A 17,630-nucleotide genomic window follows, 5' to 3' on the forward strand; every position below is an offset into this window, starting at 1 on the left:
AGGGCTAAAAGATCGTTTCCATTCCCCTCTCTCTCTCTCTTTTTTAACCTAAATCTCGATTGTGACGACGACCCGGGATACACGATCCTGAAGAAGTCAATGAGGTGGTCTCTACAGCATGATATTAACAATCCATTTATGGGTTAATCCATCCTAATCAACTCACAACAGAGTAATTTATGTTGCCAACACTTAAATTAAAAGTACTCTCTACATTTCTAGAAGAGGCAATCATTACACAGAATCCACTGTCCAAAGAAAAGGTTAACCAAGGGCACAAATACAGAGAGAGAGAGAGGGGGAGAGAGAGAGAGAGAGTATTACCTCAAAATTGCTAGCAGCATGTTAATATGCTGATAAATCAGATCCCACATGATTTACTTCTTACCCTTTCTTTTTTTCCCGTTCTTACCGTACTTTTTACTTTTACCTGATTTGCTCTTCATATAGGATATTTTGTCTGCTTTCTTCTGTCTCTCCTTCCGCACCTGTTCTAGATTCTTAATCTCCGAACGTACATTAGCATTCGGAAACGAACGCTGCTGCTTTCCTCCCTTGCACTTTCTGTTTGCCCTTTGGAATTTGCGATCTCCTGCACGCAGAAACACAATTTAAACAGGTCAACCGTTAGTAAATATTTGCTACTTGAAAAATTGTGACTTCCCACTAGAAGAGGAGCAATAGAGAAAAGCGAAATCCACGAAAAGGAGGCTTTGCATGGGAAGGGGAAAAAAAACCAATTTTTAAAAGGAAAAAAAAACAAGAAATGCAATTTAAACTAAGCATCATATGAGGTCACGCAAAGAAGATGAAAGTTTGAGCCCATCCACAGAAAAGCCAACCAGAGCTCACCTGCCAAGCCAGTGGACTCTACAGAATTTTCTTCGTTACTTGTTCCTTTCAGCGATATTTTACTGTGTGACCGTTCTTTCCACTTCTTATATATCCCAGTTTTGTTTGCTTTCACCTTTGCTCCACTCTCAGTCTTTATCTGTGCAGCAATCACAACATACAGAAGAAAAATCAATCCCTAAATTGAGAAGCTGCCATGTAGAATGAACTCATACAACACAACCGTTAGATTCACATGTAGATCTGTATTGAGGGCTAGCTCTGGAGTAATTACACCATTATTAATTGAATACTTTGTTACAGAAGTCCCAATTCATCACACGAAAAAGAAAAACTGATATTCCCCGTCAAAAAAATCTGTAAGCAGTCTTTGCCCAAAGGCAAGGCTAACCCTATGATTTCGTATATTTTAAACATGAAATGCACATGACGAGGTAGTCAAGTACCTTTCCACTAGCTGTAACACGTTCACCATTGTTCAACTTGACGTACTTTTTACTCCTCTGCCATAAAAAAAAATAAACTGTCACAATTTTTCAACAGAAAGATAGACTGTGTCTGGTGAAGAAAATGGTCTGACTTATATACCTTGTCCCAATGGTATGATGTCCTCTGCTTCTGGATACCGCCACTGTCATCTGCAACAAGATCAAGGACAGCACTTTCCAACCTGAAATTTTAACAAACAAATAAAGCCTGTATTGAAAACTCACTTCCCATAGCCACCAGAGAATCATGTCATGTAGCCACATCAATAAAAGCCTACAAAAGGTTAATAGTAACTATTTACCTATTTGATCCAAAGCCTTCATTAGCTCTCACCGATAGCCCTGACTCCATATGCTGCACAGTGCATGAAGAAATTAGTAATTTACAATCTGTCCTTCAGAAATGCAAAAACATATCAAATCAACTGGGAAGCATATTTCCTTTAACAACATTACTTACATGGTTGGTCCGTATTGAACTAATATAGTACTCATCATCCTTGAAACTCTTTGACTTTCGTTTGGACCCTCGGGCCTCTAGCACCATTCACAAAATCTTTAAGAAAAAGGACCATTTAAAATTGGAAGAAACACCATGACGAATTATTAAGCATACGAAATTGAAGAGACCCCAATAATCTGCTGAGAGTCAATGGCAGACAAATGCATGTCCATCTCAATTTTATATTAACTCAGGATATCTGACAAATGCAGAATTAACTAATCCAAAGTAACAATTAGATTTGTCGACAAAAGGCCCAACACCTAAGAACCAGATAGGAGGAAATCATAATTTTTTATCAAATATTTCCTTTGAGAAATCTGCTCTTCTTCCTCCATCAACACAAAACTAACCCATAGCATTCACTCACGTCCTCCTTCATTTCGTTAATTGTTATCTACGCAGAAAGAGCAGGCGCAAATCTTAAATTCTTAACCTCACAATCGTCCTTGGCAGGAAAAACATCCCTTGAGAGACTGCACACATGGTGAACAGAATGATATTTCCAGAATTTGACAAAGTACTAGTCCTAAAACATTAATAAAGGAAGAAGACCAGAAAATCTGGAAGACATATTTACTGCCTGAAAGTTTTGTTAATGTGGTCTATTTTCGTGAGACCCATTGGTCTTATGCTCTACCAGTTGCACAAACAAAGCATTAGGGCAATAGAATGAAGAAACTCCAAAAATAAAACCTTTTTTCTCTTTTTCCTTAGGAGAACTGGTCTCTGGATAGATCTGCAAATTAACCAGGACAAAGGAGTTGGTATCCAAGTAAAAACCCTCAAGAACTACCAGATGACAAAATAATAGAATTGCCTCATCATGCGAATATAATCAGATCAAGCAAGACATGCAACAATTACAAACATTTGGAGGGAACAATTACACATCCTACACCTTAATCATGAAAAGCTTTAGTTATTTTAGAGAACATTTGAAATAGCTAAAAAAGTACGCATGATTAAAAGATTGGTGTGGGTTAACAAAGTATCGTTACATGCGCCATTACCAGAAAGAAAGAAGTGTTGAGAATGTCTTGAATTCTTTTTGGGGTATTCGACCCAAATTCGGCTAACAGGCCAAGCACGTAGCCCAACACTATGAAGCAGTTTAATTATTGTTTTTCCGAAGTTCTTAGGTTAGAAGTTGAACAGCAAGAGTTAAGGTTTTTTCAAGCCACTATTTGTAATCCTTGAATTTCTATAGTGGATTTGCTTCTCCTCCCCGTGGTTTTTTCTGCAAAAGTTTTCCACATCAATCTGAGTGTTCTTTTATTCTTCTCAGTGTCAATTTCGTCGTAGTTTCTGCATTTCTCATAACAAGAGGCATAGGGTTTTTCGATCTGGTTATGACTTCAAGTTCAATAACAAAATTTGATGAGAAGTTCGATGGGAGTAGCAGTTTCAACCAATGACAGGCTTGTATGCTGGATGTTCTTACGCAGTAGAGTTTGAAAAAAACATTGTTTAGGAAGTGGAAGACACCGGAAGGCACGTCAGATGAAACTTGGGAAGAATTGGATGCAAATGCTATGTCTACTATCCAGTTGTGTCTCATGAATGAAGTGCAGGAGGTACTAGATCAGAAAACAGTTGCATGTTTATAAACAAAATCGGATAATATTTTTTTTGACAAAATCCCTCACCAATCGATTGAGGCTCAAGCAATGACTCTTCACTCTTCGTATAGCTAAAGGTGCTTCCCTCAAGTCTCATATTTCTGAGTTCAATTTGAGTAAGGAAGCATGTTAAGAGTGAAGATGAGGATCAAGCTCGTTTATTGTTAGTTTCATTACCTCCCTCTTGTAAGAATTTCAGAGAGACCGTGACTGTTAGTAGAGAAACTATCGATATTGAATATGTCAAGACTAGTACTAGATACAGAATTGACTTTTGAAGGCAGTAATGATCGTGGGGCAGGTTCAGTTGCTAGGGGAACGTCTGTTGAGAGTAGCAATGGTGGCAGTAGCAAGTCAAAATCGAAGCACAAGGATCTAACTTGCAGCTATTGTAAGTCTAAGGGCATATCAACTAAAAATTGTCTGAAACTAAAGGCAAAGTAGCAAAGAGGAAATAATATGAATCAGCAAAAATGAAAAAATGCAAATCGGCAGAACAATATTAACTACCAGAACAGGCGGAATCAGGAAAACAAAAATCCCGCTCAAGTTAGTGTCACTAAAGAAGAGAATGAAGATTTGTTATTGGTCGCAGATGACAAAAACAAATTCAGTGAATTGGATTCTGGATTCGGACTGTTCATACCATGTGTCCTAATTGCAATTGGTTCTCCATGTACAAGGGATATAATGGTGGAGTTATTCCAATGGGAAACAACGCTAAATGCAAAACAGTTGGGATTGGGACTGTCAGCAAATAGATGCACGACAGAATGAGAAAGAACCTTGAAAAATGTCACACATTCCTGATTTGAAGAACCCTCATTTCTTTGGATACACTTGATGCTAAAGGCTATCGGTATACGGCTGAAGGTGGAGTTATGAAGATTATGAGAGATTCACTTCTGATGATGAAAGGGCTGAAAACTGGCACTTTGTTTCAGCTGCAAGGCACTACAGTGACTAGTTCAGTTGCAACCTCATCCTCTATGACAGAATCAGACAACACTAAATTATGGCATATGAGAATAGGTCATATGAGTATTAGAGGCATGGATGTGTCGAGTAAGGTCTTTTGTGGTAAAAAAAGGGGGAAAACTGGGGCACTTTGGATTATATTTATTCTGATCTCTGGGGGCGTGCGAAAGGTCCTTCGAAAGTCATTGGTCCAAGGTATCTGCCACTTTCATTCATGAATTTTCAAGAAAGATTTTGGTCAATTTTCTAAAGCATAAGGGTGATCTTTTTGTTACATTTAAGCAATGGAAAACATTGATTGAGAAGCAGACCGCTAAGAAGATCAAGAGGCCAAGAACAGATAATGGGCTGGAATTTTGTGGAGGTGAGTTTAACGAGTTCTGCAAAAGTGAAGGCATTGTGAGGCATCATATTACTGTAAATACACCAAAACAGAATGGTATTGCAGAACACATGAACATAACTTGTCAGAAAGGACCAGGTGCATGATGTCTAACGCTGGTTTAGATAAAGAGTTCTAGGCTAAGGCAGTCAATACAGCTTTGTTGGTTGGTAAATCGTTCTCCTTGCACATCTATTAAGTGCAAGACACTTGAGGACGCATGGTCAAGTGAACTTGTTGATTATTCTCCTCTTTGAGTATTTGGAAGTCCGATATATGCACAATTTAGTGAAGGATAACCTAGAACCTAGAGCAAAGAAATATATCTTTCTTGGTTATGCGCTTTTTGTAAACGGCTATAGACTTTGGTATTTTGATTCATCTAAGAATATCATTAGCAGAGATGATGCTTCTGATGAGTCTGCTACACTTCATCCATAGATTGGAATCATCCGTTCCTTGTCATGAAAATCTGGAAAGTGTTGCGGAGAAGGTGGAGTTTGAAGTAATTTCTTCGCAACTAGTTTAGTCATCCACTGTTAATATTGAGATGGAATAACTTGAAGAGGAACAGTATTCTACTGTAAGAGATAGACCAAGGACATTGGAGCCTCCACAGAAGTATGAATACTCAGATTTTGTTACTTATGCTCTTTCAGTTGCAGAGTCAGTAGAGTATAGTAAGCCTAAAACCTACAAGGAAGTTGTCTCTTCAAAAAATTCAGGAAAGTAGTTAGTTGCTACGAATGAAGAGATGGAATCTCTTGAAAAGAACCAAAGTTGGGAGCTTGTCAAGCCACCAAAAGGGGAAAAAAAATTTGTGGGATGTAAATGGGTTTTCAAAAGAAAAAAAGGTATTCCCAGAGCTGAAGACATCAGATTCAAAGATAGTCTGGTTGCTAAAGGCTATAGTCAGATTGAGGGAGTTGATTTTAATTATGTCTTCACCTATCGTAGACACAGCTCCATCTGAATTTTTCTTGCGTCAGTTGCTATGCATGATTTAGCGTTAGAACAACTGAATGTGAAACAACTTTCTTGCATAGTAAACTTGAAGAAAATTTGTATGGGTCAACAAGGGGGTTTTTAGTTTGAAGATAAGGAAGACCTTATTTGTCTATTGAAAAAGGTCTATATATGGCTTGAAGCAATCACATCGACAATGGTATAAAAAATTGGATTCACTTATAGTGCAGCTTGGCTATTATAGGAGCAAATATGATATTTGTGTATATATGTGTAAACATCCAAATGGCTCTTTCATTTATCTGTTATTACATGTTGATGACGCGTCATGCAGCAAAAGATACATCTGATATACAAAAGTTGAAGGGACTTGAGTGCTGAATTTGAAATGAAGGATCTAGGTGCAGCGAAGAAAATCAAGCATGGAAATTCGGTGAAATCAAAAAGGGAAAAACTATATCTCTCCCGGAAAAGCTACATTGAGAAGGTATTAGATCGTTTTGGCATGAAAGATACCAAACCAGTAAGTACTCTTGCTGCTCATTTTAGATTATCAGCTAGTTTATGTCCACCTACAGATGAAGAGACAAAATGTGTCCGATGTTCCATACTTTAGTGCAGTTGGTAGCCTTATGTACGCCAAGATTTGCACTCAACCCGATACTTCACACGCTATTAGCGTGATAATTAGATATTTATCATGCCTAGGCAAAGTTCATTGGTAAGATGTAAAGTGGATTTTGAAATACCTAAAGGGTGCTTTTGATTTTGGTTTAGATTTTAGGAAAACTCGTGACACTCTTACAGGATAAGCTGATTCTGATTATGTTGGTGACCTTGATAAGAGGAGATCTTTGACCAAGTAAATTCTTACTTTTGGAGGTTATGCAATCAGTTGCAAATCTACTTTACAGCATACGGTTGCTTTGTATACTATGGAGGCATAGTACATGGCTGTTACTGAGGCAATTAAAGAGGTCGTATGGTTAAGAGGCTTATTTGGAGGAGCTCAGTGTGGATCATGGTGTCACTGTTATTCATTGTGATAGTGAGAGTGCTATACATCTTACTAACGATCAAATATATCATGAGACAACAAAGCACAGTGATGAGCGGTATCATTTTATATGAGACATTATTGCCAATGGCTATATCAAGGTCTTGAAGATTAGTACAAAAAACAATCCATCTGATATGTCAACGAAGCCCTTGCCTATTGCCAAATTCGAGAATTGTTTGAATTTGGTTAACGTTTGCTGCAGCAGGTGAAAATTGTTTATTGCTTATGTCTATTAAGGAGTTCAAGTCAAGGTAGAGATTTGTTAAGTATGTCTTAAATTCTTTTTGGAGTATTTGACCCAAATTGGCTAACGGGCCAAGCCTTTCAAACAATAGAAATATTGTTTTTCCCAAGTTATTAGGATTAAAGTTGAGACAAAAAGAGTCTTAACGTTTTTTCGAGCCACTTTTTGTAATCCTCGAATTTCTATAGTGGATTCTCTCCCCATGGTTTTTCCCGCAAGGGTTTTCCGAGTAGATCTGTGTGTTCTTTTATTCTTCTCAATTTAATTCCATTGTAGTTTCCGCATTGGTCATAACAAGAAGTCTACGCGATCAGATGGTACAAGTAATCCTCTAACCAATAAACTACACCCACATTTTTCTTATCTACTATACTCATTCATAGACAGAAAATGGCAATAAAACCATACCTCAACCTCTTCTGAAGGTTTGCTGTCACGCTGTTGCTGTACCAAATTTATGATACCATCATGAACTGCTCTTTTCTTCTTCATCACATCAACCCACTGACTGGAGGGACCCTGAAAATAAGCCAGAGTCAATACAACACTTGACAAGATAAGCATTTCACAATCTGTGAGTAGAATCTATAATTCACATATCAACGTCACGATCACATAGTATACATGAAGAGAGTCAGAATTGCACCACGAAAGACTTGTGTCAGAACACTCAACCCCACTCCCCACCCTCCCGGGAAAAAAAGGAAAAACAGAGAAAGAATATAGACTAAAATATCATGTTGAATGAAATGAACTAATCACAAGAATCAGCAATAGCAACATAATAGCTGCATGAGCTCAAGGAAAAACTAGCCATTGAAGAAAAAGATGCATTAGCCTAATCATTTAAATCTAAGAAAGCATTCCAAGAGGGGTCGTGTTATTGGAAGCTACCTGCAGATGCTTAGATTTAGCAGCCTCCCCTTCAGCTTCAAGAATGGTCTGCTTCGGTCTAGCATAAATCAGAAAGTCGCGGATTGTGAAATGTTAATTATTGGTTCGGAATAGAATCAAACAGAAAGCAATGCAGAAACCGCATAATTTGATAAATACATACCATGCTACATATTAGGAAAAGAAATTGAGAACATACCTGAATGTTTTTAGTCGCTCGGAAAAAGCCAGAGCTACCAATTCACCACCAGCAAGTACATTTTTGAAGATAGGATGCAAGCCTTCCCGAGGTAAGTCCTTTACTCTTTTTATGGACTCTTTTGAAGGCGACGGTTTTGTCTTTGAGTACAATCTAAAAGCGTTTGTACATGTTTTCAGCAAAGCAGACAATTCTGCGGATGCATCGATGATTTCCCGAACTCTATCAGAGGCAAGATCTACAACTGTCTGCGGAAAGCGTCCATAAACAGTTTCTCCATTGGCAATTGCTTGATCAATCTTATACATCACTCCATCCATATCCTTCAAAACCTCATCCTCAGTAGGAGCAGGCCTAATTGGCTTTGAAAGAAATAGATGAAGGTCTAAAAGATAAGCCATATCTTCAGATGTCACAAAAGAATATGCAGTACCACTCCTCCCAGCTCGTGCTGCCCGTCCAACTCTATGGACAAAAATTTTGGGTTTAGGGGGAAAGTCCCAGTTAATCACATTATCGAGCAACGGAATATCAATGCCCCGAGCCGCAATGTCAGTGACAATCAGCAGCATAGTCTTTCTTGATCTAAACCTTGACACGTGGATTTTGCGAGCATCTTGATCCATGTCACCATAGCAGACAGAAGGCTCAATACCCTCTTCTCTAAACAAACCATTAAGGAACTCCACGTGATGCTTGGTGGAAACAAAAATAAGTGTCTGCTGCTCTGAACTAATTTGCTCCCTTACTAGATATAGTAAAGCCGCATGTTTTTCCTCCTGCCTTAAAATGAAAAAGGCAAGCTTCAAGTCAGGACTTATCCTAGTCTCCAAGTCTAACCGAACAAGCTGAGGGTCTCGCAGACCAGCCCTGGCGAACTCAGCGAGTGCACTGGGTAAAGTTGCACTGAAAAGCAATGTCTGCCGATTCTCACTGAGTTGGGAGAGTATCTTATGTAACTGCTCCGCAAAACCCATGCCAAATAAGCAATCTGCTTCATCGAAAACCACATACTCCACCGTCCTCAGCGTCATGTCATCAACTTCGGACAAATGGTGCATCAGCCTACCAGGAGTAGCAATTATAATGTCAGGGTTCTGTGCCAACTCCTCAAACTGGCTCTCCATGCTATCCCCACCCACGAGTAAGCTCGTCCGAAGGTCTACAGCAATGTAAAAGTTTTCAACTCCATCAATACCATCAAATTCTTCCTGATTCTAACAAAATTGTGCGAGCTCAAAGATAATCCTACAGCAAAAGTAACAGAGGAGCAATCTAAATCATCTCCCACACGAAACCAAAAGTAGAGCTAAACTCTTATCAAACCGAATAATCTCCTACCACTAGCTAACATCATCTACAAATGATAAACTTTTTATGACCAACACCGCGTTTTAGCCAAATTCCAATGCTGCCTACATTTCAAACTATGCGTTGATACTCTCATCGCCTCAGAAACTGCATAGTTTTATTAAACTAACCAGGTATCACCGAGTCCGCATAAATTAGCCTAACAAGAGACGTATATAAATTCAAAAAACGAATCACAAGCTAGAGAAGGAACTAACCCATGAAACGGCCGAGCTCCTTAGTGAACTTGAGAGTCTGCAAGGCCAAATCCCTGGTCGGCGACAGAATCAGAGCCCTAACGCCGCCCTGAGGCAAGTGCTGCTTCAGCTTCTCGAGCATCGGCACGAGGAAAGCCGCGGTCTTGCCAGATCCGGTCCTGGCCATGGCGACGACGTCGCCGCCGGAGAGTATGAGAGGCATGGTCTTGCGCTGTATCGGAGTGGGGACCCTGTACCCCTTGCGCTTGACTCCCCTGTAGACATCGGGGCTGAGGCCGAGGGACTCGAACCCGCCCGACTTGGCCTTCTTCTTCTGCTTCTCCCTCCGCTTCAGCTCGGCTTTCGAGCTCACGTAGAGATGTTGTGGTCCGGCCATTGGAGCGCCCCTCTGGAGGTCGACGCTGGTGAAGAAGAAAGTAGTAACGGTTCAGCTAAAACCCTCCTCCCCTTTATAACTTTTCTTGAGGATGAAAAATGCATCTTTAAATTTCCCTAAGTTATGAAAAAAAAAATCGTAAAATTTTACTTGTCAATAAAATTCTTTATTTTCTATTTTAGCGAAATCAAAAGTCATATTAAAAAGACATAATTCTATCTTACAAACATTCAAAATTGAACCAATAATCAGAACATGACGTCCATATAATGTTTTCATAAGAATAAGAATGTTTCACGCACGAGAAATTTGCAAATTAAATTGAATGAACTCGCTATATATGTAAACGAGGGATAATTGAGGCAATCTATCAAAAAGTCTTCGAGTTTTTAATAACATGAATAAGATGACAAAGAGATAAATAAATTGAGTATTCGTATATGCAGCAGCTGCATTTTTTATTAACAAATCTTGTAGCCATATTTGTGTTTTTAATATATTAAAATACAATTATTTAACCCACGAAGGTTGATTCAACTATTTGATCTCTCTAGTTTACCTAGCCTGTATTGTTGAATTCAAGTGTTTGTGACAAAACAAAACTAAAGGGTAGATGACACAAATGATTATTGAACCTTGGTTCAATGTATAATGTCGTTTTAAATTTTCAATCTGTTCAATGTGATCTCTGAACTATTATTAAATGTTCAATATAGTCATTATGTGAACTCATATGACAATTCGGATGTTATTTGATAACGTTGATTATCATACGCCGAGTTGGACTTTTAAGAATGATGAGCCAACATATTTATCTACTTATTTGATAATGTAGATTACTATTTGATAACGTGGATTACTATCTTCTGATTTGAAATATTTATGCGATTCTTTTTTTTTATATACAATTAATCATTTAAAATTAACATGATCGAAAGTCACAATAGCAATTTCCATTAACTTGCATTAGTGAAAGAATAATATTGAATATTTTCATATAGTTTAGGAAATAGATTAACATTTACTAATAGTTCAAGAATCACGTTGAAGAAATTAAAAGTCCGGTGACAACATTATATATTGGGTCAAAGTGCATGATCATTTGTGTCGGTGCCCATAAGACTGAATAATATAGAAACAATCAACATTTTTTAGAAATTACCAAACAATAAAACTTCCAAAATCTATTCGCGTGATATCAATTAGATTTCCGTTAAAAAAAGAAAGAAAGAGATATCAATTAGATTTCATGCATGCAAAAAACCGTGTAGTGGCATATATATACATATTTATGTGTATATTAAAATGCTAAATAGTTTAAATTGGACTTCTTTACCATTTTTTGAGTGGTAAAAAGGAAACGGAGAGGACAAACATATGAAGTTTGGAGTTCACATCATTGTTCACAAACTCTATGTTTTTAAATTGAGAAGTCATCGGTGTTTTAAAAAATAAAAGAAAGAGACAATTACCTAGGAAAAAGAAGTGCCGCTTCTTAATCTCTATATGTAATATAGAAAACCATGAAACATCAAAAGAGTCTTTTCACTTGATTACCATCTCTAAGAATTCTTAAATTTGATTGAAATAAAGGAAATACAAAGAGAAGTTAAAGTAATTGTGTAGACTTAAGCAAGAGGTAAAAAAAAAAAAATCACTTTCCCATCAAAATTTAAAGTATTTTTTGAAATTCCACAAGGCAACGACAGAACTATTTGTGGATCCACCCAACGACGTCTGCATCTTGTAAATCATTGGAATGTTTCGAGTTAAAGAAAAAGCCAAATACGTTCATAAAGAGATTTAGATGATGCAACAAGCAAAAAGTAATAAATTAGATATTTCGTTAGTTAGCTACGTAGATATACATTTTTAAAATTATTTAGCTAAAACATTATGTCATGTAAATTTCAAGAATAAAAGGAAGAAGCACTAAACTCAGGGGTACTCAGCTGCCCTTCACATAATAAATGAAAGAAAGACGCACTAAACTAAATTCAGGTTTGTGATTTCGCTACAAATCGATCTTAGATTATAGCTTTCGTTTATTTTGCGAAAAATAAATTATTTTAAAAAGATTTTTTTGAAAATAGGTATTTCTTTCACTTAAAATAATTAGTCGATAAAAAAATTCATCATTAACAATAATTTACGTCTAAATATCTCGTAAATAATAAAAATATTTTTATTTTTGTTATTTTTATAAGAGAGAAAAGCAATCATTTTTACGAAAATTTATTATCTTTTGTTAAACAAACACGCCCTAAACGTGCTCTAGAAATGCAAATGAAAGTGAATTTTACGTGTTTCAACATATTGTGACTCCACAAATTATTGCACTTCTTTGAACATGTAATCCGTACGCGGAATTTTTTATGAATGGTCTTGAAAATAGTAGACACTATTTGGTGACTCTACTTCTGCTGTTCCCTTCGTTTCAAACAGAAAATTTTCAGTCTCCGCCAGATGAAAACATTCTTATAAGTCGAACAAATGTCAATTTCTTCGAAGCTGGCAAACAGAGAGAACAGGCAACAATGCAATCGGGTACCCAAGAACAGAATAAATAGAGAGATCCATAGCGTGGCATCAAACCTTGATTGAAGACAAGCAATCTGTAGAGCTAAATACACTCGAGTAGATAGAAAAACATGTGCGAATTAACATATTGCTTCACGTTACATGGTTGAGCTTGTGACGATCCAAAAGACAAAAGACAGCATAAAGTTGAGAGATGTTTCGAGACCAATATTCTGTTCACCAGGAACAACAGCTGCTGGTTGCGGCACTCGTTTCTGGAGGTTTCTGCTTAAATATGTTCTTCTTCACTCCGGCCGACCCCTCTGCCAAAAGACTTGGAGTTTCCAAAATCTGGCAAAACGAAAAGGATCACCATACCATCCATATGTGAGCAAACTTCAAGGGGGAACAAAAGATGATTCAAATGGCACAGGCAGAGGAGCGGGCCGAGTAAGATTATTGAAATGGCGGAGCAAATTAGAGTGGACAGATGCACATCTTTCATCACTTACTTTGCAACATAAGTAATAATCTAGGAGCCACGAAGAGAATCCAAACACAAGTAATAGTCAGAGGTTTCAAGTTTCATGCATGAACATGAAATATATCACATCCTCGTGACACCATGAAAGCCCACATGGAGCTACAAAAGCAAACAAGGCATGCACATCTTAAAGCACATCTTAAAGAGATAGCATCCAAACAGAAAACAAAGAAATGCGAACAGAAATATTTCTTATAATTAGATCGCTCTGAATACATTCATACCCACACTAATATGTGATTGTAAAAAGGTACTAAGATGCAGCAGTGTGAACACTTACCTTCAAAACAAGCTCCTCAAAGCATTGCTCTACATTTATCCGAGTTTTTGCACTACATTCAAGGAAAAGGCACCCATATTCTCTGGCAAAATCAATCCCCTCCTTTTTAGAAACTACCCTTTCACTTTCCTGCAAAAGATGTAACCAGTAATAACAAACCTGTTAAGATTTCAAAGGATACATGGATTTACAAGATTACATATACATCAATTTGGAAAGTCGACCAAATAAACTCGACAACGATTAAACTAAAAAGGGTTCCAGCAAGATGAACTTGAAAACACCCTTAAAAATGCTGTGGGTTACTGTGGCTAATGAGGTAGCAGTTGGAAGACATCACCATCGTACAAATCAGAAAATCTTAACCCAACAGCATAACTTCGATGTTACGAAGCTACTTGAAATCCTACAAAAAGGTTCTCACATGCAATTGCAAACCACAGAAGATCAAACCTTATCGACTTTGTTGCCAACCAGCATCTTGATGCAATCTTGATTAGTTGAGTACAAGTCAATTTCTTTTGCCCATATGTCAGCAAGATTTGTGAATGTCTCTCGCCGCGTCACATCATATACTGTCCAAATCACACCCAAATAACATGGTGTAAGTTCAAGGAAAACATGGAGTGGATACTACCGAAACAGAGACAAGTTTTCAGTAATCCATGAAAGTGTTGTTCCAAGTGAGAAAACATCAGTCAGGTAGCAGGTATCATATCACTAGACAGGTTTCTAAACAGCAGGCGAAAACATTGGTAACTAACTGCCTGGACTTTAACAGATTATCATCTGCATAAAAAAAAGTCCTCGGCTTTTCCATCCTTGCTGCTCAACACAAGATTTTCATGTCACAGAATCCAGATACTATTCAAGTCAGTTTCGTAAAGGTTTTTATGAAGTGCTTCTCTCATTAAGGAAACATTTCTTTGAGTAGATTTCTTAATGAGAACCCAAGTCATCCTTCAGAAAATCAACACTATCTGCTCAAGCCATTTTCCGCTATTGAGCAGTTATATTGAATCGTCATAGAGCAGCATATATAAACAAACACGTTAAAGTTTTCTCTCTGCATAATCATTCAATTTCAATTAAAGAGCAAATACGAAGCCTTTGTTAATAGCTCGGTTGAAACAAAAGGCGGATAAAACCATTTACCACGGAGAATTAATGAGAGAGAGAGAGAGAGAGAGAGAGAGAGAGAAGGAAATATGATACATAGATAACAAAAAAGGCTCAGATGGTTTGATATACAGTATAGAAGCAAATTAAAAAAACAATTGAGCGAAAAGCATAAAAAAGTTTAAATAACATACCCATTATTATCCCTTGAGCTCCCCTGTAGTATGAGCTGGTCAGGGTTCTAAATCTCTCTTGCCCGGCTGCATCAAAAGAGAATACATCTATTATTGCAAGGACCAGGCTCCACACAAGCAAGTAGCGCGCTCATATTTCTACCACTAATTCCCTCCAAAAAGGAAACAACAGAATGCATGCATAAAATTATTCACCCACATTCATCAAAAAATTGTAGACATCAGTAGCTCAAATTTTAACAAATCCAAAAAGTGGAACACGGCAAGAATGAATGCAGGAAAACAATTGAGTGTAACACTACCTCAGGTGAAAGATAACAGTCATATCTCTGCTTCTTTCAATTATCAGAATATTCATTCCACTAATATGCTTTAACTTTCAAAGCAAAAACACAGCAACTTCAACAAACCCCCAACACAACCCCACCTCCCCCGCCAAAAAATAAAAAGGAAAAAGAAAATCAGCCAAACAAGTTCTACCACCTTGCTAATCATAATAGGATACAAGCTAACATCCCAAACCTAGAACCTACAAATTGAATTTCACGAGTAAATTGGTGCATAACCTTACCTGTGTCCCATATAGCAAGCTTCAACTTTTTTCCTCCAACTGTAACATACTTTATCTTGAAGTCCACACCTGAAAAACACGCAAAAGATTAGAAGACGTATATATCTTGTTGGAGAAATGCGCTAACTCGCCCTCAGATACTGTACATAGGAATAAAGGTTTCTTGATGTACAGCATTGTTAATACAAAAGTGACACTACAATACTTGAAATCATCAACCGATTAAGTGGTAAGAGCATTTAACGGCCTCATAGAAACAAGAAATGACTTAGAGATAAAGTTAACCACTCAGTTCCAGACCACAGGTCCCCAAAGTGAAAGCTCATGAGGGAACACTGTGAGCTATTACATGACAAGACCTAATCTCTTAGTCCTTGCATGATGTCATATTGAGTTTTTCTTGGAAATTTGTTGCTTTACATTGGAGCCCTAAATTAGGTCAGGCTCATCTCTTTCGGGCTCCTTCTACTTTGATTTATGCTTCTCAATTCACTCTGCGGCTCCCTTAGCTAAAACAGTAGAGAACCATTTTGAGCCGGATAATCGATGCTTAAATTGGGAAAACAAAACTGTGATTGCATCCCATTCCACCAGTTAAATTATACTCAAACTATGATTGTGGCACCATTCCCCCAGCCGTGACAATGATTGCCCACTGAACACAGAGAATGGAGAAAAAAAGACAGTTCACATTATCGTGTGACAGTATTTTAAAAAGATAATCACGATCCACAATACTAAATTACGGTAGATTCGAGGGTAAACCCAGAATTCCTGACTTCACAGCCAGAAGCAACAATAAAACAATGCAAAAAGTTTAAAAGAACTCCTTTTCAATGGAAACCCACTTCTCTGAACGCTGGAAGATCACAAGTAGATTAAAAGAAAACTCTTTTTTTTTTTTTTCCTAAGCATCCACAACATGGATCCGAACGAGAAAACAGGGAACCACCGAACGCCTTTCCTTTTTATTCATCCCACAATCTCCATACAGAAACCATAAGATGGAAAACTAAAACGTTACCAATTGTGGGAGACAGATCCTCGAAGGTGTCGGAGGTGAAGCTCAAGAGAAGAGAGCTCTTCCCAACCCCAGAGTCCCCGATCAAGAGCAACTTGAACAAGTAATCGAACTCCGGCTGGCTCGAAGAGACTTCCATTCGCAGGCGCCCAAATCCCAAACCCTAACCCTGACGATGAAAAAACGCACCAATCTAAGGGACCAAAAGCCCGCAACAAAAAGCGAAAGCGGTGAATCATTCTTACACTTCTCAATCATGGAAAGAGGGAGAGGGAGCATACCAACCTTCGAATCTCCGATTCAGGCGAGACAAAACTTGTTCGTCGATCTGAACTAGAAGCGAATTGAATGAGAATGCGAGGGATCGAAGAAACGCCGAAGAGAAGAGGAAGAAGAAGCGCGAGAGAGATTGCGAGGTTGCATCGAGGCGAAGAAAGCTCTAAAGTCTTCCTCTGTCCCTTCCCCCTTTCTTTTTGTATTAAAACAACAAAAATTAAATTAAAATTCGTATGACGTGCCACCGCATCTGATTAATATAGTTTGATTCATAAAATGGCCTAAACTTTTGTTAATTCATTCTTATAATATGATTCTTTTTTTTTGGTAACCGAGATTTTTCACGTGCAATAGACTATTTCTTAGGATGGTGGGGGTATGAGCGCTAATGCTACCGATTAAGTCCCCTAATACGCGGCCGGGGAGATTCAAACTTAGGACCTCATCGGTTTAACTGTCTAAGGTCCAATGATCTCACCAACTCAGCCAACGCCTCATTGGCTTATAATATGATTCATTTTGCTCCGAACTTAGCTAGAAATGACCTGACTCCTAGGAAAATTACATAGAAAACCTATTCAATCAAGTTGAGGTTCACAGAGTTATAGATGATATTGTTATTGATCAACTTTGTTTAAAATCATACATTTTATGGTTGTAATGTAATGTAATGTAATGTTATAGGTAACAATATCCACATTTATCTAATAAGACCAAGGTAGTCACGTATGATTACATGACTAATTTAATATTATTGTTCATGTCTTAACCTCAAGTGATATGAGCATTTTCTATTAGGAAAATTTTAAAAAAAAGGAGGGGCCTGAAATGCCCTCGTTTTATTAAACAAGAGCATGATGTAGACCTTATTTTAAATAAGGGCCTAAAATGCTCAAATTATTTCAAAGAAGCGTATGGGAAAATGTCATTTTTTCTATTATTTTTTTATTTTTTGCTATTTCTTTTTTGACCTT

At 37.6% G+C, this 17,630-nt stretch overlaps 2 protein-coding genes across 2 annotated transcripts; both read right to left on the minus strand.

Annotated features, from left to right (window-relative positions):
• Positions 1–194: 194 nt before the first annotated feature.
• LOC115739697 (putative DEAD-box ATP-dependent RNA helicase 29) lies at positions 195–10,199 on the minus strand. Its single transcript, XM_048273685.1, has 11 exons — positions 9,756–10,199; positions 8,188–9,349; positions 7,989–8,046; positions 7,503–7,613; positions 2,539–2,581; positions 1,801–1,877; positions 1,643–1,695; positions 1,441–1,522; positions 1,299–1,355; positions 853–991; positions 195–592 (listed from the first exon to the last, which is right to left on the minus strand). Exons 1-11 carry the CDS (start codon positions 10,129–10,131, stop codon positions 378–380), a joined length of 2,373 nt encoding a protein of 790 aa, XP_048129642.1. The 5' UTR covers positions 10,132–10,199; the 3' UTR covers positions 195–377.
• Positions 10,200–12,698: 2,499 nt separating this feature from the next.
• Positions 12,699–16,830, minus strand: LOC115739818 (ras-related protein RABC1). Its single transcript, XM_048274947.1, has 7 exons — positions 16,666–16,830; positions 16,384–16,549; positions 15,360–15,428; positions 14,789–14,854; positions 13,929–14,050; positions 13,476–13,604; positions 12,699–13,002 (listed from the first exon to the last, which is right to left on the minus strand). Exons 2-7 carry the CDS (start codon positions 16,517–16,519, stop codon positions 12,889–12,891), a joined length of 636 nt encoding a protein of 211 aa, XP_048130904.1. The 5' UTR covers positions 16,520–16,549; positions 16,666–16,830; the 3' UTR covers positions 12,699–12,888.
• Positions 16,831–17,630: the final 800 nt, after the last annotated feature.

Source organism: Rhodamnia argentea, chromosome 2 (assembly GCF_020921035.1).
Source record: "Rhodamnia argentea isolate NSW1041297 chromosome 2, ASM2092103v1, whole genome shotgun sequence".
NCBI classification, from domain to species: domain Eukaryota; kingdom Viridiplantae; phylum Streptophyta; class Magnoliopsida; order Myrtales; family Myrtaceae; genus Rhodamnia; species Rhodamnia argentea.

What these genes read in the sequence shown, in the direction of transcription:
- LOC115739697 (XM_048273685.1), bottom strand. Translation starts at nt 10,131, where the DNA reads ATGGCCGGACCACAACATCTCTACGTGAGCTCGAAAGCCGAGCTGAAG. An exon ending in CTAAATCTAAGCATCTGCAG is followed by an intron (nt 7,614 to 7,988) that starts GTAGCTTCCAAT and finishes GCTTATTTTCAG; the next exon opens with GGTCCCTCCAGTCAGTGGGT. An exon ending in AGAGTCCACTGGCTTGGCAG is followed by an intron (nt 593 to 852) that starts GTGAGCTCTGGT and finishes TTCTGCGTGCAG; the next exon opens with GAGATCGCAAATTCCAAAGG.
- LOC115739818 (XM_048274947.1), bottom strand. Translation starts at nt 16,519, where the DNA reads ATGGAAGTCTCTTCGAGCCAGCCGGAGTTCGATTACTTGTTCAAGTTG. An exon ending in TTGGCAACAAAGTCGATAAG is followed by an intron (nt 13,605 to 13,928) that starts GTTTGATCTTCT and finishes CATCTTTTGCAG; the next exon opens with GAAAGTGAAAGGGTAGTTTC. An exon ending in TTGAGGAGCTTGTTTTGAAG is followed by an intron (nt 13,003 to 13,475) that starts GTAAGTGTTCAC and finishes TCGTTTTGCCAG; the next exon opens with ATTTTGGAAACTCCAAGTCT.